A 19,624-nucleotide genomic window follows, 5' to 3' on the forward strand; every position below is an offset into this window, starting at 1 on the left:
AATATAGATCAGTGTTTGATATATGCTATCTTGGTTTTGGTGCTATTTTTTCCCCTTCTCAGTAAAGCAGAATGAAGGGCTTTGCTTTTCTTCAGCATCCATCCACTATATCCCCATATCACTTCTATATCCCACAAATGTGGATATTTATTTTCAAGTTTTAGTTTTGTCTAAACCGTAACAATTAAGAATAAAAATTCCAAATCACCTAGATGTTGAAAATCACATTCCATGTTGAATCTCAAGAGAAAGATCATCAAATTACAGTCTGTATCATTTCCACTCTCTCCTTCACCCCCAACATCACAAAACCAAAGAGCTTCCAGCAAGTACCATTTGCAATTAGATTTTTGTGTGTGAATCATTCACTTGTGAAAAAATGCATTGGGATTGCATTCATGTAAGAACTCCAGGGAAACAAAAGAGAGAGAAAGAGAAATGAACTTTTAATATTGAGATAGTTCAGGTTTGGTAATAAAAGTGTATTTATATTCCCAAATTCAGGAGGGTTTAATAGAGCCATGCTCAAAAGAATGAAAAACAAATGGTATAAGCACAGGGGTCTTCCAGCTATTTGAGCCCTAAACATAAGTTCCTCCCTCCTGTCTATTCTGCCTGAGCTATTGTGTAGTTAAAGTATTCATTATTTTGACTTCTGCAGCACAAAGTGAGCAAGAAGCCCAAGATACTGTTAGCCTCACTTTAGAGCTCTCCCCTTTAGGACAGGGATTCAAAATCAGGTCCTGCTTTATGTCAGGCAGAGTAATATTTGATCAGATCTTTGAGCAGCGATCTGAAGAAGCCCTATACAAGTCTCCCATCGACTACATTCTAGGATAGTCAAGCAGGTGATATTGTGAGCCCTATTTGAAGATAAATCATCATCTGGCTCTGAAACACAGTATAGTACACACTATGGAGTACACGGAATAGACAAAATAGAACCATGCTTTAACATTTAATTGAATAGTTGCTAATTAGTGGTATCACTGATTTCAGATAGTTTTAGATTAATTGTTTAGTTATCATTAATGCCATTATAAATAAGTGCTTACTCCTTCACAATACCATTAAGAATAATATAATGTGGATTTGCAACAGACTATAACATTGAAAGAGCACGAGGAAAGTCTCTGGATATACTTCATGTGGGGGCAGGTAATGATTTAGGCTGCTGTTTATATTTTAAGCCTGGATCCTTTATTGAGATGATACATAGAACTTACCTCTCTGGCACTGTGGCCCGTAGAAACCATAAGGACATGTACACATGTTTGGCCGTACACAAATTCCTCCATTCAAGCACACTGGATTGCACACAGCTGTATGTGAATAAAAGATAACTCTATGCATCTCTTATCATTTTGAAATTTTTACCGTAGGTACTCTTTTGTGACTACACATGTCATTAGAATAAACATTTCTAGTAATATTGTGATAAATTTCACACAATCCTTGCTGGTCAGTTGTGCTGTGGCATTTATTCATTGGCAACTCTGTGAGAGCGTTTCAGTGGTGCTTTAGCATAGCTTGGGGGATGAAATAAAATATAATTTAATAATTTATTTCTGATGTCTTCCTTTGATTTGCACAGTTCATTTGCTTCCGCTCTAGTGTCCTCACCAAACACGATCCCAAGGTAGTAAAATGTAGTCACACTGCATACAGCCTGGATGACCTGGAGATGAGGTATTAACCATTTGCTGCTTTGTCTGAGTTCAGCAGAGCATCGTGGCAGTTCCATGAGGTTGAATGGGTATGCCCTGCAAAACCTCCGTTTGTTCTGCCTCATTTAAATGCCAGTTCCCACAATGTATTGGCTCATGCATCACCAACAAAACCACTGGCTGAGCTCCCTTTGCCTCTTTATTGATCTGTTATTACAGTGGATGATATAACAGCATTAGGAATTAAAAGCTGTCTTGCATATTTTTATGCGGCAAGTACCTGACCATTGAAAAAAAGTATTAGAATTGCAAATTAGTTTAGTTGGGAAGCCAGTGTGTGAAGAATAAGGAATCTGATAAAGTTTTCATTGTAAAGCAGAGTGACACTTTAAAACAGTCCTTTTGTTTCTGTTCCTTTGTCTTTTATATCTTACAGAATAGCCCATTAAATACATTAAATACATTTAAGCTTAAATAAATTAAGGGTCACTAAAATGTTTCAGATGAACTAAAGGAGAAATAAAATGTCAATTTGAAAAGAGAAAAAAAGTGAAATTGTAGTCTAGATGAGAGGCTCTCTGACTAAGCGCCAATCACTTTTGAAGTCAAAATTGGACTTAATTCATCGCTAATGGTGAATTTGGATTAGTTGCCTCATTGTCCTAGCTAGTTCACAGATGTCCACACTCTGTCAGTGTTTATATTTCCATTGGTAAAGTCCCCTAAGTGCCATTTTTTTTGTTTCTACATCTATGTTCATCCAGAGACTCCTATCACATCACTTAAAGCAGGAAACTCCAACAGTATCCACAAAATACTCTGTGTAGTGCACACAAAACAGTGCCGGAGAGGTGAGCCTGATAGTCTTTCACCTAAGGTATTGGCAAACAAACAAATCCTGCTGCTGTTATTCTGGGTTGGAAATTACTGCTTCTGCTGCTATTGCTTGTCCTCCTCTTGGAATAATCCTGTTTAAAACCACCCCAAAATAAATTTGAAGAACACAAGAAGAGTAATCTCTGGTAGGAAAAAGAAGAGATAGTGGGAACCAGAATAGCTAGTGGCAATCCCAGGCATTTACCGTGAATCTTAGCTAGGTTAATTTATGTGTCCTCAATAGGTCTGTCATTTCAACACTTACAGGAAGAGCAGTCTCTGGGAGGTGGAGGTTAAAATGACATCTCTTACCTTCCAGGAAAGGTAATGTAGGCTGAAGGTGTCTCAGTCATTTAATATTCACCATGGCAGAGGCAGACTGCCTCTGTAGCCTTGAGGTCTGGCACTGATTAAGGTACTCCTTGTTCTCGCTCCTTTTAATATTGCACTATTTTGCATGCCTTGTCCCAGGTGAGTGCTGTAGTTGCTGTGCCTTTGTAGGAAAAACATGTACTCCAGCTTTTAGTGCTTAGACCCTGAGAGGAAGGTCTGAGCTGTATCTATTCAAAACAAGGTTCAAAACTATGAGTTCTGACTAGAAATAGGTACCTAGTTCAAATCTACACCTTGTCATTTTGTACTGACGGGTGAAGGTGGCTTTTCCCTGAGCACGCACGCTTCTGTGGATGCCTTTTGTAGGTACTCTGCAAGTATGAGACGCAGGCAGGAGGAGCAGTGTGAACTCCAGCAGTGGCAGCAGGTCGTTTAACATTCGGGAGGTGAGTGGTTATGTTCTCCTTGCAAACTGGCTTTTGTTCTGCCTCATACAGTCACAAGCCATCTTCTGGAATGGCAAAACTGAATCCAAGAATTGGACCACAAAAATCTTAGTAGTCAGTCTCAGCTTCTGATAGCTTACCTTTCTAGTTACCTTTTCCTCTTTAGACTATGTAGTATTAAAAATGTGTATGTAGTTGATAACTTAGCAGCAGAAGTCATGTTTGCTTGCTTATGTTCTTGTCCTAACTTAAACTGGCCTCCTATTGTTGCCTCCATAAACTGTATTTTTAAACTCAGATTTGACTGCATATCATTAAAAATCAGCAAAAGCCAAACCTTTTCTGCCCCACAATCATACCTTGAAAGAAATGTGTAAGGTTAAAAGCAATGCCAACTGGAAGTTGCACAGGTCGTGAGCAGTGCAGATGGCTGCATTGCCCTCACCTCTGCCACTGCGGGTGTGGGGCAGGGCTCATTCTTTGAGCTCTCCGTGAACAAGACCAACAAAGAGTGAGGTTATGTCTGTGACAGCTGAGACTGTAAATCAACATATCTCCAGAGTCCCACTGAGAATTAGTCTCATTTGTAGCAGCTGCCTAGTAAGGTTGTAAGTTCTGAAATGGTGAATAGCTTTCTTTTTGGCTTTGTACATTCTAAGAATAAACTCCAGAACTCCACAAGCTTAAAAAGCCGCAAAAACGTTTTGTTTGTGGGCTTCCTCTATGTGACCCTGAGATTTAGATAAACATCTAAACTCATGAATACTTACATAAACTCAAAGTCTTCCAAGGTTTTGCCCTTTATTAGGTCTCCTGTTCTTATGTTTTAATTCTTTAAGCAATTCCCAGTCTGACTGCTGAATTGCGGGAATCACACAGATTTTAGGCAGCAAAAGACACGAGACCAGTCATTTCTAACCACTTACCAGTTTCGCAAGAAGGGCTGCTCCATCCTTTTCTGCATTTGCACTCATCTGGTGACACACAGACCCCACCATTGTGACAGTGCCTGTTACACACCACTGGAAAATATGCAAAGGATGAAAATCAGTAACACTGGTACAGATCCTAAAGTTGCTCTATTACAGCAAATAACTAATAGTATTAGTCCAAGAGGTAAACTGAGGGATGTATCTGTCCCTTTCCTTGGTTTTCTTTCTCTGTTAAAAGTCTTGCATCTAAAATTCTTTGCTTTTTAAGTATTCCAGCTATTCTGGTTCAGAGATAAAATTATATTCCTGTCAAGGGCAACCTGATATTTAAATAAGCAGCAAGGCCTGTAATAATGAGCTGCATATGTTTTGCCATTCAGCTAATATAAAAGGGTTTGAAAGCTGATTTTTTTTCCCAGATGTTCTATATATTGAACCTCTTTTGTAACTTGTATTGCACAATAACCTGACTCCTAATAGGTATGGTTGTCTTTTTGTGTTCTCCAAATTAGTATTACTGCATTCCCTCACACTACCTTGAATTTAATAAATGTTACTATAAATAACATGGAAGTTTTTGCTTTTTTGTTTGTTTTTCTAGAAGCATTTTTATGTATAAAATGTTTATATAGATGTGCATATTTTTACATAATACAACTATGCTACTGGTAAATATACGCTCTGAAGTAGTTTAGCTAATGTATTACTTCAATATATGATACTTTGATTTCCTTGCTGTATTCAATCATCATTTTAAGGGGAAACAGAAAAGTAAAAAGGCTTTTTTTGTCTTCTAATTTTCTGCAAATTCAAACGTGCAATGAGGACAAAAGCCTGAATGAATTCATACATACTTGTTTCACATCGAGGACCAACAAATCCATAAGCACAAGAACAAGTATTCTGAGATAGACAAGTTCCTCCATGCTCACATGGTGGATCACACAGCACTGCAAGAATAAAATGTGAGAAAAAAACAAACCAGTCCAAATATTACATTCTGTGTGGTTATGAGCACAGCACTTGTTACTACTTTTCTCATTCCATTTTATTAATTCAACAAGTAATTTGGCTACTGAGGAAAACACTGCAGGATAAAAGTATCACATTAGTAATACAGCACTAATGAGTAGCTCTATAATGTCTGCAAGGGAATGATTTTAACATAATCATATTTAACTTCTGAGTATGCACATTTTTAAGTATGTATTTTTGAAGTCTAAGGATAGATCAAGTATAAATGTAGTTATTACTAAAGACCTTGTCCACTCCTCTCTACAAATTTGTCTTGTGGATATTCAGTAAGCCTTAACAGGTGTCAGAGGTTACACTAAAGCAGAGATGAAGTGTTTCTTCTGCATAGAAGAGTTGTATGGGAATTTGTCAGCAAAATGACAAACATTTAAGCAATAATTTTAATGTTTAATAAGAAGTAGTGTGAAGTGTGCAGACAAAGCAGCAAGTTACATAATGATTTCTTGACATACTGCTATATGCAATGTCATTCTGTGGAAGAAAGAGGATGAGCAGGTGTCTTCTGTAAAGCTGGAAAGTGCTGCAGCTCCTGAAACAGGCTATTTGCTGAAGACACTTCTTTGTTTTTTAAATGTTGATCATTATGAGCCTAATGGCTTTCTTGTACAGGGAGCCTGGAAGGTTTAGTCTCATAAACCTGACATCTGATTCATGAACACTTCTATTTCTAGCCCTCAAATAAGAGGTAGTTTTGTATGCCAAACGCAAGAGGGGAGGGGAGAAGACCACTGAAGGTAGAAGACGATCACTGACACTTGAAGAAGTGCTGTGTGCAGGAGCAGAGTAAGGCATGTGTGTCAGCTGGCTCTTGTGCCTTCGGAAAAAAAAGTCACCTCACAGAATGAAAAATATCTTTCCTTGTGTTTGGGAAGTGAATGCAGAGAAAAATGTTGTACTTTGGCACACTTTACTGGCAGAGTTTTGTCTTTTATAATGGATATGAAGCTAAGCAAGGTTATTCCAAGGAAAATGCAAAATGAAGCTAAAGAGATCTGAAACAAAGCATCTTTCATTTTAAGTATTGTTACAAGGGAAAAACCCTAATGTACCACATTTTGCTCTTAAAACTGGAAAATGGACTCTGTAATTGGAAAGCTAAATGAAGGACAGATACTAGTGACACCACATAATTTAAACGAAGTTCATGTGTTGAAGGCCTCCTCACCTCTTGTGATTATCACCAAGCTTTCAGATAAAGCCATTGCATGTGAACTTTGGTATCCAAAAAAAAAATAATGAAAGCCACCACACATTTTCCAATTGCAGTTAAAAAGACAAACTCCAAGAAAGTACCTTTAAATAAACCATTCCAACACAAATAACATTAAAGAAATATATTTGATACTAGATCTGCTGTTCAGGTACTTTAGTATTTACATTTCTGATTACCATACAGTTTTAACTGTGACATTTTCAATGTTGCATTAAAATAACTTTAGGTTTTGACAAGCTTGAGAACAGAAAACTCACTAGATATAGTTTAGATCCATACTATACATGCTGAGAATGTCATTAAGCTAAATTTAGTTTTGATTTGATGCGCTGTAAAGTTTAGACATTTGCAATTCAGCATGTGTTTAGCTGGAATTTGAAGTGTACATCTGTGAGAAAAAAAAAGAATTTAAAAAAATGTACATTGTCTGGACAACTAAATAGATTTGATTTAGACCCATTTAAGCAGTTAATGTTAAACTTTCTTAAAGTTTTTCTAATTCAGCCACTGGTGGCAGCTGTTGGAGCAGGTTAGAGGCTCAGGCAGTTCAGGGTCTCGCATTATTAGGCTGAAGAGCAGGTAGTAGTCCATGGTGAAATGGAAAGTGGAAGAAAAGGAAAGACATTGAACCCATTTTCAAATAAATTTGTTATTCCTTTAAAATTACAGTACTATATTTATAAGCCATCAGTCGCATTTGGGGGCTTGCGCTAGATCTCACTGAAGTCAATGACAGGCGTAGGGCTTTGAAAGGAGGGCGCTGACCCATCCGCTGCACACACGTCCACCTGAAACATCTCCACTCTTCAGGGCTTGGGTAAGCACAGGAATTGTTTATAAAGGGATTTCTTTGCAATTAGAAATTAACAGTAGGTAAAATTGGTTAATATGCTCTTCATGGAGACAGGGAAACACAAAACCTGGGAAAAATGTAGCACTCTTTTTGAAGTACGTGAAATGTGATTGCCTTTCCTGTAGGATGATGATTGCATAAAGCCTCCAGGTGCCTAAGTGCTGTGCCAAGCACAGTGGTATTCAAACATATTATGCTTTATTTCAGCATGTTTTGTATGTAGCACTTAAAGTGAATGTGTCCATTTGAATAGAATACTTTCCATCTGGCCTTTACACATTGCGAGATGCATCTGAACTGTCAGAAAAGAACATGGTATTCTGGATATTAAAACATTTAGCTCTTATGGTGACATTTAATAGTAAAATGTTTAAAACCATTCTATTACTGATGAATAGCAAAAGATAAAAACTGAACACTGGCTGAAATGTGGGAGCGAGAGTAATATTCGCCTAAAAGACATTTCCCTCCGTAATAGGAATATATTGTTTGTGTCAAATTCTTTTCTAAAACTTCTATCTTTCATCTTTGGGAATGAATATTTTTTTCCATAAACATTTGTAAATTGTACAAAGGTATTGCAGTGTTTTTATACTAAGCGGTTTTGGATGATATAAAATAACAGTAAAGAGGAAAACATTGCTGCAAATGGTCAATCTTGCTGTCAAATGTGCGTATGTTTATGTTTATAATTTAAAATCTGGAGGTGAAAATGGAGAAGTCCATTATTGTTTTCTTTGAAAAGGGTTTTTGGGAAATATCTCAAAACTTTTTTTTCCGTTAAAATGAGATCATGCAGTTTTTATAAGTTTCTCTACGATAACTTTGGGGGTACTGAGGATTAACAGATGCTCTGTTGTTTCATCCATTTTCAATAGCCTAATCAGCAAATGGCTTCCAGGACAGAGTTATTGCTTAACATCTCAACAGTGAGTAAACTCCCCGTGCTGTCCAGCACAGGAGGTCCTAGACGTGTGCCACTAAAACAAGGCTCAGAGGTGTGAGAGCATTACCTGCTGTTCCATTTAAAAATCTGAAAACCAGTCAGGTCAGGACAGACTTCACTGGAAGGAGAGTAGTCTACCTTGTTTCATACAATCATTGTACATTTATTTTCTTTCAAAGATGCTTTAATCTAATTTCCTAAATGCACAGATGAAGTTTGAATATGTGCAGCACAAGGGAGGTAAAAAAAAATGGAAAAGAAAGTTACCAAGTTATTGGTTTTCCTTTTGAAAAGTTGTGAACTGAAGCTTTTCTTTTGCATGTAGGATACACAGATAAGGCAAATAAAGCATAGGGTTAAAGCATGTAATAGTGCAATTAAAATAACTTGTGCATATTTAAATAGTCCAGCAGTCCAGAGCCCAGTTATAAAATAAATACTCATCATAGCAAATAGAAAATTAACAAGATTATCTTGACTGACTAAATTGGGAATACAAATGCAGACAATGGTTCTGGTTAGGTTGTACTAATGGATTTTGTTTTGTGAAATGTCAGCTGAGTGCTCATCTGCAGTCAAAAAAGCAAATAAAGTGTTAGGAATTAGTAAGAAATGAGCAGAGCACAAAATGCCAGACTTTATTATGATCTGTATCCATGGTGAGTTGCATCTTAAATACCGTGTTCAGGTCTGAATCCCCAGCTCAGAAAAGATATAGAAAAAGTAGAAAAGATGCAGAAAAAGGTGACAGGAATAACCAAAGTTATATACTTGTTATAGTTATAACAAGTGAATAGATCAGGTCTTTGGGAAAGACATGACTTGAGGGGATAGGATACAAAACTGCAAAATCAGACGCGGTCTGGAAAGGTTGAACAGGGTTCTGTTGAAAGGCATCACCTGGGCTTTTTGCAGCACATAATCCATAACTTGCTGAGAGGCTATTCTGGACAGTATCCCCATATCTGTCCCATATACTGCCAGACATCTGCTGTCAGTAGCTATTGGAGATAGGGGAAGGACTTTTGGTCTGATACGGCAGAGCTTTTAGGACGTAAAAATGTCAGAACAGATGATGTCAGCTACCTGATCTTTTCTGCATGTTTCACCCAGCTGTTCTTCCTGAGGTCATAATACTTTCCCCACTACTCCACCTTTCATGTTATTTTGAAAATTATTTTGTTTGAACAGTGGTTTTGTAATGTCAAGGCAATGCTGCTCTATTTCTTGGGCAGAAAGCATGTCTACTACTGTTCTAGACTTCCCTTTCCCTTAGAAAATACGGTTCAAAGCCTATAAAATATCCCAGAGTTTTACTGACTTAATATTTTTAAGAAAATATCTCTAAAGTAGCATGACTTTATCTTCCATAGGAATTCTGAGGAACTTTTATGACTTCTAAAAAACTAGAAAGATACTAGTCCTTAACTATCACCTGATCCAAAATAGTTTTAAATAATTGTCTGTATTCTACAGAATTGAGTTTTTGACTTTTTAATTGTACAATTTTAGTAACCAGACACTCCCAGTCGAATGAACTTGGGGTTAGAGAAATAAAAACAAGGATGGCCAGAAATTTGGCTTAAATTGTAATCTTTCTTCAGTCTTCGGGTCTAGGTCTCTCAGAAACAATCACAACAATGTTGCTCAGAGCAGAATTTTTTGTTAACTTCAACCCTGTTATCGAATGGAAAGGACATGTTCCACCTTAGAGCACCCTAAGGAGCTCAAGACATACAACAGCTGCTCTCAGAGCCATATGCACAGACCCTAGTGAATAAACCGAGCCCAGGGAAGATACAGCATTTATTTTCTTGTCTAGTGGATACAGCATCTTTGAAAGTGCAGGCCTGTGTCCCTATTGTAGGCTGGAGAACAGAGGCAGGACAATGAATAATTGCTCTAAGGTAACTAACACCACTAACAAATATTTCAGAGCATTAGCCTCAAATGTTACAAAGTGCTGCGTTACATGTGCCACTAGACAAAATATCAGAAACATTCTGAAAACAATCCTGTTTGGACTAGTTATGCATTATTAAAGTACTAGGTTTTTATTTGATTTGCATACTGAGCTGAAACATTTAAAGCTCTGTGTTACAACATTTCTGCAGTGCGCTTTGGCAGGTGATAAGTGCTGCCCTGTAGAACTGCTAGGAGTGTACCAGAGTAATCCACTGCCTTTATGGTATATATCCTTGAAAAGGGCACTCAAAGTGAACATTAGGTATTTAGTAACCTCCCTCATCACCAGAGGAACCCTTGGCTAATGCCAGTGAACATCTTCTGCAAGAGAATGTGTGGGAGAATCCAGTGGACTACAGTAGGCCTTATGTCCTCTACTTATTTTTTACTATTATGTAGGTGATGTTGGCTGTCTCCAAAATACTACTCTGAAATGAAGTTTTTCAAGGCCTTGCCTGTTTAGCAGACTAGCCTTAACATTAGGCCACTAATAAATAGTGATACTGCCTTTTGCAGGAAGGTGAAACAGCTCTACAAGCTGGGAAGCTGGTCAGCTGTAGGAAAGGTCATGGGAGCGATGAGTAGAGCCTTGAGGATCTACTTCGTCTCATCCCATCTGCAGAGTAAGTAACTGCTGCCAGAAGTGAAAGAATTAAGAATCTGTATTGCTTATTACGCCAAAGCAAGATAAGCAAAAGCAAGGTCCTGCTTTTTACAGATGACAAAGTTGTCAGTAGTGAAGGGAGTGATCTAAATGGAAATTGCTAAAAGCATCTGAACATATCTCAGTTTAGATGCCTGCATATAAGCCAAAGACACTGACATCTAGCTATGTTCTTCCAAAACAAGGTAGGAGCTTAGACCTGATGATCTCCAGAGGTCTCTTCCAGCCTGCACTCCTGTTAGTCTGTGATTCCCAAAGCAGGAAGACAGATTAGAGGGAGAAGACTTCCAACTAAATCATAACAGGAAGACTGAGGCGCTTATCCAAAGGGATAAGATTATTACAGACATAAAATGTGGTATAATTTACTTTAGAAGAGAAATTTATTTTCAGGATGCTGCTTATTTTTTACCTACTCGTCCTCCAAGCCTGATTTTGAATCTGCACAACTGGAAAAAAAAAATGTCCATTCTGCCACAAGATAAATATCACTTGGTAAAGTATTTATTATCTTAGGGTATTTTCAGACACTCTTATTAAACAAAGGTCACATCCCCTCAAGCTCCACAGGTATTAAAACTGGGCTGTTTCTTTTATCTCCATGAATTTTGATATCAAATAGGATGGTAACAACTATCAGTAGTATCTGAGTCTGTTGACATTTTTGCTCACTTGCCACAGATGTTGCACTGAAGCCTGAAGATTTTGTGAACGTTGGTCACATCTAAGCTTTGATCATTTGCTCCATTTTGCTGTCTCCTGTTCTTTGAGGGAAGTTGGTACAATTGTGGAAGCATTACTGTAAGGTGCTGATAGGTGAGGTTATAACAGGTCTTAATCCAAGGAATTATCCTCATCTTTCAACTTCATCTGTCATGATGAATTAGCTGCATCTGACATGGGAAGAGACTTCAGTGGCTGGAGGTACAATGGGTGCTCTTCACACTTCTGGCCATGCTCCAGGGTGCTGCTGGCAGGTGTGCAGAGGGGCTCAGGATGAAGCAGAAGTGAGGAGCAGACAGGCTTATTACTGAGTCAGGTGACACGGTCAGTGACAAGAGACAAATAAAGGATGTTTGTGTATTGTGTCATCAAGCCCCGAGACAGAGAATGATGTTGGTAATAAAGTATTTCATCCTAAGGACTCTCCAGAGAGATTTTCAATAGTACCAGTAATTGAAGAAAACATGTCGTCTTGTGAGACAGTAAAAGGCAGAGGCAGATTTATGTTTTAAGGACTATACTGATGGGCACACTAAATATACACAGAGCAGCCGTATGCCCATATTCGTAAATATTCATATGTACATGGGCCTGGTCTTTGAGGGGAGGCCATTCTGTGGTCAAACTTGCTTTGGACTTCCCAGTGCTAGGAGCGACTTGGTAATTTTCTAGATCCAGGTATCAAACAGAGGTCAAAGACAGAGTCTTTTGTGCCAAGTAACCTTAAGTCCTTTTAGTAGGGGCATTTCAGAAATGTGCAAACTGGCAAAAATTATAGCACCCAAGATTATAGTAACCTTTTCTTAACACATTTTGTAATATATCTCCAGCACTGAGCTCAGAAGGCTGCAGTATTGCTGGGAGCTTTACACCACCACGAAGCCTTGCTCACAGTAAGGAATTCTTGCAAGGTCCTCTGCAGCACATCACGGCTGAGACCCCCCTATGCCTGTCTGCTCTGTGCGCAGAGCATGAGAAACCATACGTGAAAGAGAATGAAATAGATGATGCAAATGCTTTTGCTTTGTGTAGTGAAAGGCCAATTAAGATATCAACATCAGAGGAATTTCAATAAAAGGTGTAATTAATGATAGCTAAGTCAGGGAATTAATTGCTTCAACAATGTGCATAATACTATTGTTTCACGGAGGTATTCTAAGCTGTCTAATAAATAACTCAATATATTGTGAAAACCCTTCTGGTGCTATACATTTCAGATGACAAGTTCAGTTTTGTATTTAAGATATTAGGTAGATATTTAAAAGTAATTTTTAAGGCAGCAGAACAATTAGTTTTTCCTAGAATATATGTTATGTAGAGAATTAGGAGTCAATTTTACTCTTTCGCACAGAATTTTTATATGTCTTCAAATGTAATGACTTTAGTAGAATGAATCTGGCCTTAAGCAAGGGTAAGCAAGATCACAATCTTTCCCTGGTTTCAATAGATTAGATACTATCAAATAAATATGTCATTTTTGTAAGCAGAAAGAGCTTTTTCAAAGTTATAGAATGTTTGTTTATTATTTTAAAATATAATTGGCTTTGAAAAAAAGAATGATCCCAGCTAGAAAAGTCTCCAGATTTATAATAAAAATTATTTTTTACTTTAAAGAGTTATTAGATTTGAAGTTATAAAAATTTGAAAGCGAGTTTTCCTCCTTACCTTCACAAGTAATTCCATCACCACTGTAGCCAGTGGGACAAGGCCCACATTTAAATCCTCCATCTTCGGCTGGCTCGCACTGCACACCAGTAAAGCACGGCATATTAGTACAAATGTCTTTCTGATGCATCCCACTTCTGGATTTTGGCAGTTCCACATGATCCATTGCTGTGTTGTGTGCCTTTTTGGCTGCTATGGTCTGTGCTGGAAGCCTCGTTTGGGGAGCAGACCCTGCTGGGACACCAGCATTCTGGGGAGCTGTAGCAAGGGAAGAACCTATGAAATAGAAAGAGGAGGTGATGTGTGTTGCTGAAGGAGATGCTCTCTGATGCTCTGTTGGGAAATCTTGGGATGGTTTAGTCTTCAAGACTGTGACTCGACCGGGCCATTTTCTGGGAGAATAGCTGTACTTGGAACGAGTTTGCTGAACAGAATGTGGCCTTGCAAAAAATAAACTTGCATTTCTGTTGTGATGAGAAGCAACAGTCCGTGTTGCACCTGGTTTGTATTGTTTAAAATGGAGAGGGGTATGGGTTGTCGCACTGACAGTTGTAGCTCTGGGGTCTGGCTCCTCGTGCAGAAGAAAAGTATGTGTATCACTTCTTTTTTCAAGAAAAGATTGTTTCTCAAGTGCTGTGGACTCCATATCAGGTTTTTTTGCTGATGATACCTGAGTTTGTGAAGTCTTCCTTTTAATTGTAAGGGATGAAGTGTTAATGGCTGTGGAGTTTCTTTCCAAAAAGTATGTAGTTTCTTGTCTTGGAATTTGGGATTGGGAAAGAAGGGAATATATATTTCTTGATGTCTTTAAAACATCTTCCTGGTGAGAGCCTCTAGCATCTTCAATATTTCTTCCAGCAAAATCCACATGGCTTTGGGAAGATCTTGAAACTAGGGCAGAAGGAAGATATATATTAGCCAGATTTGCTGGTCTAGAGTTTAAAGGAACTGCAGTGAACATCTAGTTTATGAGTAAACAGCATAGCATCAATTCTAGAAGTAAAAGAGTTAATCTGTCAAATATGCTAAGGACACATTCATGCTGGCTGGCATAGAAATGACAAGGTGTTATCTGCTATGGGTAACACCAGTACTGGATGCACAGGGAACTGCAATACAAAAACTTACAGGGTGGCAGTTCATGAACTAGATGAAATATATTTATGCTGGCTTCACATTGAGCCTAAGGTAGTAAGTCTTAGTGAAGGTCAGGCATTATTCTTTGAGCTGCAGCACTGGGCTTACAGGGGTTAATTTGCAGCCAGGCAAGAACAGTTGCCATGCTGCTTTACTAATTTTTGCTTACACTAGTCCATGAGGTTTTGGCACTGTACACCCTTCCGTGGTGCACCCTACATTCTTGATCACCTGAGCTAATATTTTTTCTTATTAACTGTCTTTGTTGCAATAGAGTGCTGGGAAATGTTCTGCTAGACAGTACATAATGCAGACTTTGCATTCAAGCTCTTGTAGTTTAGGAGTAAGATGAGACATCGTAGTTTGGGACAGATAGATATTGGAGCTGGAGACATAAACAATGTTAAGACGGTCCTTGGTAAGATCATGTCCTAGAGAGACTCTAGTCCCATTATACCAGTGTATATGTAAGGCTTTTGTAGTCCTTATGACAAAGGAAAGTTTTAGGGAAGCATTTAAAGGAGACAAATGGAAAAGCTTTGTTAATGCTGTGTACAGCTCCCTCCAGACGTGAGGGGCAGCATGTAAGAGAGACTGCTGGTTTGTAACTGTCACCCGCTTGTTACAAAGCCAGCCACCTTTTCAGTTGTGTAAAGAGGGATGATAGATGGGGAGAGGGTAGTCTGTGAAGGGCCTTGAAAGTGGGGACGAGTAGTTTGAATCAATACTTTCAGGAAGATTAATGGTCATCTGCTGACTCTAATGAATGGAAGAGGCTATTTTTAACCGGTTCTGGCATACTCACTCCATAGGAAATGGAATATATTGGATACTGAACAAAAAACCTCACTTGGTTGTAGGGTTAACCCCATGCAGGATGTACCTCTTCCTTTTAAATGTAAATATTAATCATGTTCTTAAAACTCCTATTGATGTTGAAATTAGCCATAGTTAGCAAGGAAAAAGTTTACAATGCTTGACAAGAGTCAAAATGAAAGTTAGAGCATTGACTAGATCAAAGTAAATCCTGTCATCCAAGGTTGTGTTTATCTGGCTGATAAACAGTGTCATTCTACTGGTGGCTGATGAGTTTTTATTTCCCTGAAGCATAATGTTTTGGAGTTTTACAATGGTACTGCATCAAGCTATGGATGTCAGTAGGTAAATACATAGTATTGAGTAAAGCAGTAGGTAAATACACGGATTTTACTGTCCAAAGTAAGGATGAATGATAAGGTACACAGAATGGAAGAAAAGAGATGGTAAAGCAGAGAGGATGTCAGCAAAAAGAGCATGAGAGGATAGAAGTCAAAGGATTTTTAAAAATGAATGAAAGATGTAAGAAATATCCCCATAGAAAATTATCAGTAATAGATGATCATTACTGCCTTTAGAAAATTTGATTCAGGGACCAGAAATCAACAGGAATGACAGTGAAGGTCTGAATGACCTCTCTGACAAATTTCCAAAATGAGCCCTGATTATAGCTTTGAGGTCCTTCCACTGTGTCATAATTAAATGGGTTTTCCTCCTGACTAAATTTTAGTAACTAGTAACTATCTGAGAAAGGGAAATCTTTTATTTCTTTATCGGGTGATATAGGTGATATACCCATCCTGCAAACAAGCTTCAGCCTTCCCTATAAGGGGGAGTATACTGTTTGAGTGTATCTACGATAATGCAATTTTTACATCTCAAGTAATATTACCAGTGAAGAGTAGTGATACATTTTGGTTGGTTGCTCATTATGATATATACTGATCAAGGTCCCTCATCCACTCTGTAGAGGCCGCTAAACTTCATAAGATGTTGTCGTCATTCAAATGCGTTGACTAGTGTCCTCTCAGCTTTCATTATTTCAGATTTTTACTAATAGTGATACTGTGCAACTTAGTTAGGATTTGAATATGATAGATTTTTTTCTGGAATACCTGAAAATTTCTTTCTGCAGTTTTCCAGATATCTAAATTAGCTAAAACAAAGAAGTGTACCAAAAGATTGCAGACTCAGTTGTCTGTAGTCAGCAGCTTTCTCAAATCTTGTATTACTTCAATTTATTTTCCTTGCAGTCAATCAATATCTTCAAATGTATAACCCATTATCAATGCAGGACTGTGATTGCGTGAATCTGGTTTCTCTGTGATGCCAGTGTATGATTACATATTGGACTGGATGAAAATAACAAAAAAATGACAAGGCAAAGTGCTCAAGGTTATATGACTATACAAAAATACATTTTCACTACCTGTCAGTATTTCTGCCTATACTAATGGGGAAATGTGCAACAGTGGAACGATTGAGTTTATTTTTCCACAGAGGTAGATAAGAGACCGAGAACCTGCTGCTTTGCTCCAGCTGTGCATGGCAGGTGTTCCATTCGTATCGACGGAGTTACACCACTGTAAGCACAGCATAATACCATATAGATCAGGCCCCGAGAAGATAGATTCCTCTGTTGTCCCTCTATCTGGGGAAGATTAGAACAAGGGTGACAGAGGGCAAATTTCCAGGACAGAAGTTTAACATCCCTTGTACAACTCAACACCAGGACACTTTCCGTCTATGTGGTGCAGGAGTTCCCCCACATGAGAACCCCCAGCCTTCGGCTTGCCCGGTGTTTCAGGTATTTTGTGCCACTCGCACTAAGCTCATAAATCAGAATCGTCATAACCAGTCTCCAGTTCATTCTTGCCAACACCATCATGGCGTTGTTAAGGCACAGCAAATTCTGATTTCTTCTCTCACTTGAATTGCATTTTATAGTGAACTTCTAGATATCTGTAGTTGAAGAGGATCATGTTCATTCTGAAGGTAATAAAATGACTATATAAGCTAGTGAAAACAGCAGTTCACAAACAGGGAAGACACTCAACAGTCTCTTAAACCCAGGGTGAGATATCAGCACTGAAACACAGAAAAGAAATCTAATATATTTTCTCTCTCCTGAGTTTCTGGCTATTTTTTTGCATTTACAAGCTTTCAGAAAAAGGCCATATCCAGACTTGAATTAAGAGAAATCACATCCCCTTCCAACCCCAACCATTTCTGTTCCCAGAGAAGCAGCACCCATTTCATACTCTGCCTGGGACAGGGTGGACCAGGTTGGTTGCCACAGTCCTCTGTGCCGTTCACCCAAGACTTTGCTGGTCTTAAACTTATGCACCTCCACACCTTCCTTCCCAAGCCACGTGCCTTGGATACAGCCCCATCCTGGCCTACAACTAGCAGCTGACATCTCAAACACTTGCTTAAACTTCTTGTAGAAATGAATATTTGTTACCTTTTCACTGCCATGCTTCTCTTTGCAGCTATTAGCGTTAGAAACTTACATTTTGTTTTTTAAATGTTACTTTTTTATGTAATGACATGAGGGAGACACTATGAGCATCGCCATGTAATCTCAAGTGCTGTTCTCTCTTCTCATCTAATAAAATGCCCCAAACCAGTCTACTCTGCAGGTAGAGAGTGACTCCTCCTTAGAAAGATCATCTGTCAGTTCAGAGGATTATGGGCACCTTTAATTCTGGTCAGGTTACAACTATTTCAGAATTCTGTGAATAGTTTAAGAAATCATCTCATTATTAACACAGTTCAATAAATTTACAATTTGTGTAGTTTTAGAGCTATTAACATTTAGTAGTACATGCTGTCTAGCACATTTCTCATTCAGAAGAATGACGACAGAGAAATGCTCTTCTGACATATTACACTATGTGGGTCATCATTTAAAATTTGAAACATCTACCGGGACATAAATCTTATTTAAAATGTCAAGAGAGAATAGAAAAATTACACTGGTCTAAGAAGTCTTGTTATCAGAGTATTAAAGATCACCCCATTTCTCTCTCTACTTTTCCACATTAATATTTTTTTCTGTATTTACTTGGTGAGAAAGGGGAAATGGAGCAGCTGTCAATAGGAAGCTCTAGGGAAATTCTGTTTTTCCATCAATTCTTATCTGCTGGTTTATTTGATTAAGTTCTGGCATAACTTTCTTCTTTAGTCAGAGTGTGTTTAATTCCTAAATCTTCTGTTTAGCCATCCAAGCATACCCTAATGTCTTCCCTCTCCCAGATATTCAGAAATATAGCTTTGATTCTCCCTTCCTTCCTCTTAAGCATCCAGAATTTCCCCACTTTCAGATGCTGATCGGACTTTCCAGTCACTGATGTCTCTTCTCTTACAATCACAAGCAGTAACTCCCAGAAAAAATTCCTCACCTCCTTTAAGTGAGGTACAGCTTCAACTTCTCAAGTTTCACAAAGGGTGTACTTCCAGGATTATTTTTGTAGAAACAAAAGCATTTTAAAGACTCATTGAGATTGGGATATTATTGTAAATTTAGATAGGAGCTTAAGTTTAGAGCTCATGATTCTTTACTTATTTTTTATGTCAAAAATTGAAAAGTCATCTGTGTTGTAAAAGAGTTTAGGAACACACAACACATTGGAAGTAGGCACAGGCAAAAGTTAATCCCAATTTTGAAAAATGTGGAAATAAAGGATATGAGTAATAACATTTATCTAAGAGGTGCCCCGATCTGGAATTCACAAATCAGGAAATGATGTGGAGCTGCCTGCGAGCCACTAGCTGTGCATAGGCAGACAGGACGAACCAGCCAGGCTATTTGGCTTGTGCTGGGCTAACAGAATGAGAGAGCTTGTGGGCCTAGCGTGCCTGACATCCAGACAGGTCAGCACACGAACAAAGCTGTCGCATGACTCTGTATCCATCTGTACGGGCGCATTCAGTCTTAGTAAAATCTGTGCTCTCAAACCACCACATCTGTGATGGGTAAATTTACTCCCTTGTTGCTTTAATGATGAAATTAAAAGGTGAACATCTAGTTCACTGTCTCTGAGCTATGTTTTAGCCTGATGGAAAATGAGATGGTGTTGCTGATGTTGCTACCTGGTGAGCAATTTTCTTTCCCTTCACCTACCAAAATCATGAGCAACAGGGAATATTCTGTGGAGTCTGCATCACTCAGCCACTTCTGATTATAACTATTGCTCTGCTTCAGACTCTTTTGTTTGTCAAATGTGGCTGCAGCTGCACATAACAATTCTGTAACACCATTCATAATTTGCAACGCAAATTTGTTTTGTGTGTATGAAATACAAAATCATTCTGCTCTAACACAATGCTTTTCATGCAGGACAAAACCTG

The 19,624-nt window shown here is 38.3% G+C and overlaps 1 protein-coding gene across 1 annotated transcript in view; it reads right to left on the minus strand.

Annotated features, from left to right (window-relative positions):
• LOC141945495 (von Willebrand factor D and EGF domain-containing protein-like) overlaps window positions 1-19,624 on the minus strand; it is a 188,259-nt gene that overhangs the window by 32,056 nt on the left and 136,579 nt on the right. Inside the window, exons 21-24 of the mRNA XM_074873778.1 lie at window positions 13,319-14,209; window positions 5,109-5,204; window positions 4,249-4,344; window positions 1,227-1,322 (exon numbers count right to left, since the gene is read on the minus strand). Of these exons, the coding sequence (XP_074729879.1) occupies window positions 1,227-1,322; window positions 4,249-4,344; window positions 5,109-5,204; window positions 13,319-14,209 (1,179 nt within the window). The remainder of the gene's footprint in view (window positions 1-1,226; window positions 1,323-4,248; window positions 4,345-5,108; window positions 5,205-13,318; window positions 14,210-19,624) is intronic.

Source organism: Strix uralensis, chromosome 6, assembly GCF_047716275.1.
Source record: "Strix uralensis isolate ZFMK-TIS-50842 chromosome 6, bStrUra1, whole genome shotgun sequence".
In the NCBI taxonomy this organism is placed as follows: domain Eukaryota; kingdom Metazoa; phylum Chordata; class Aves; order Strigiformes; family Strigidae; genus Strix; species Strix uralensis.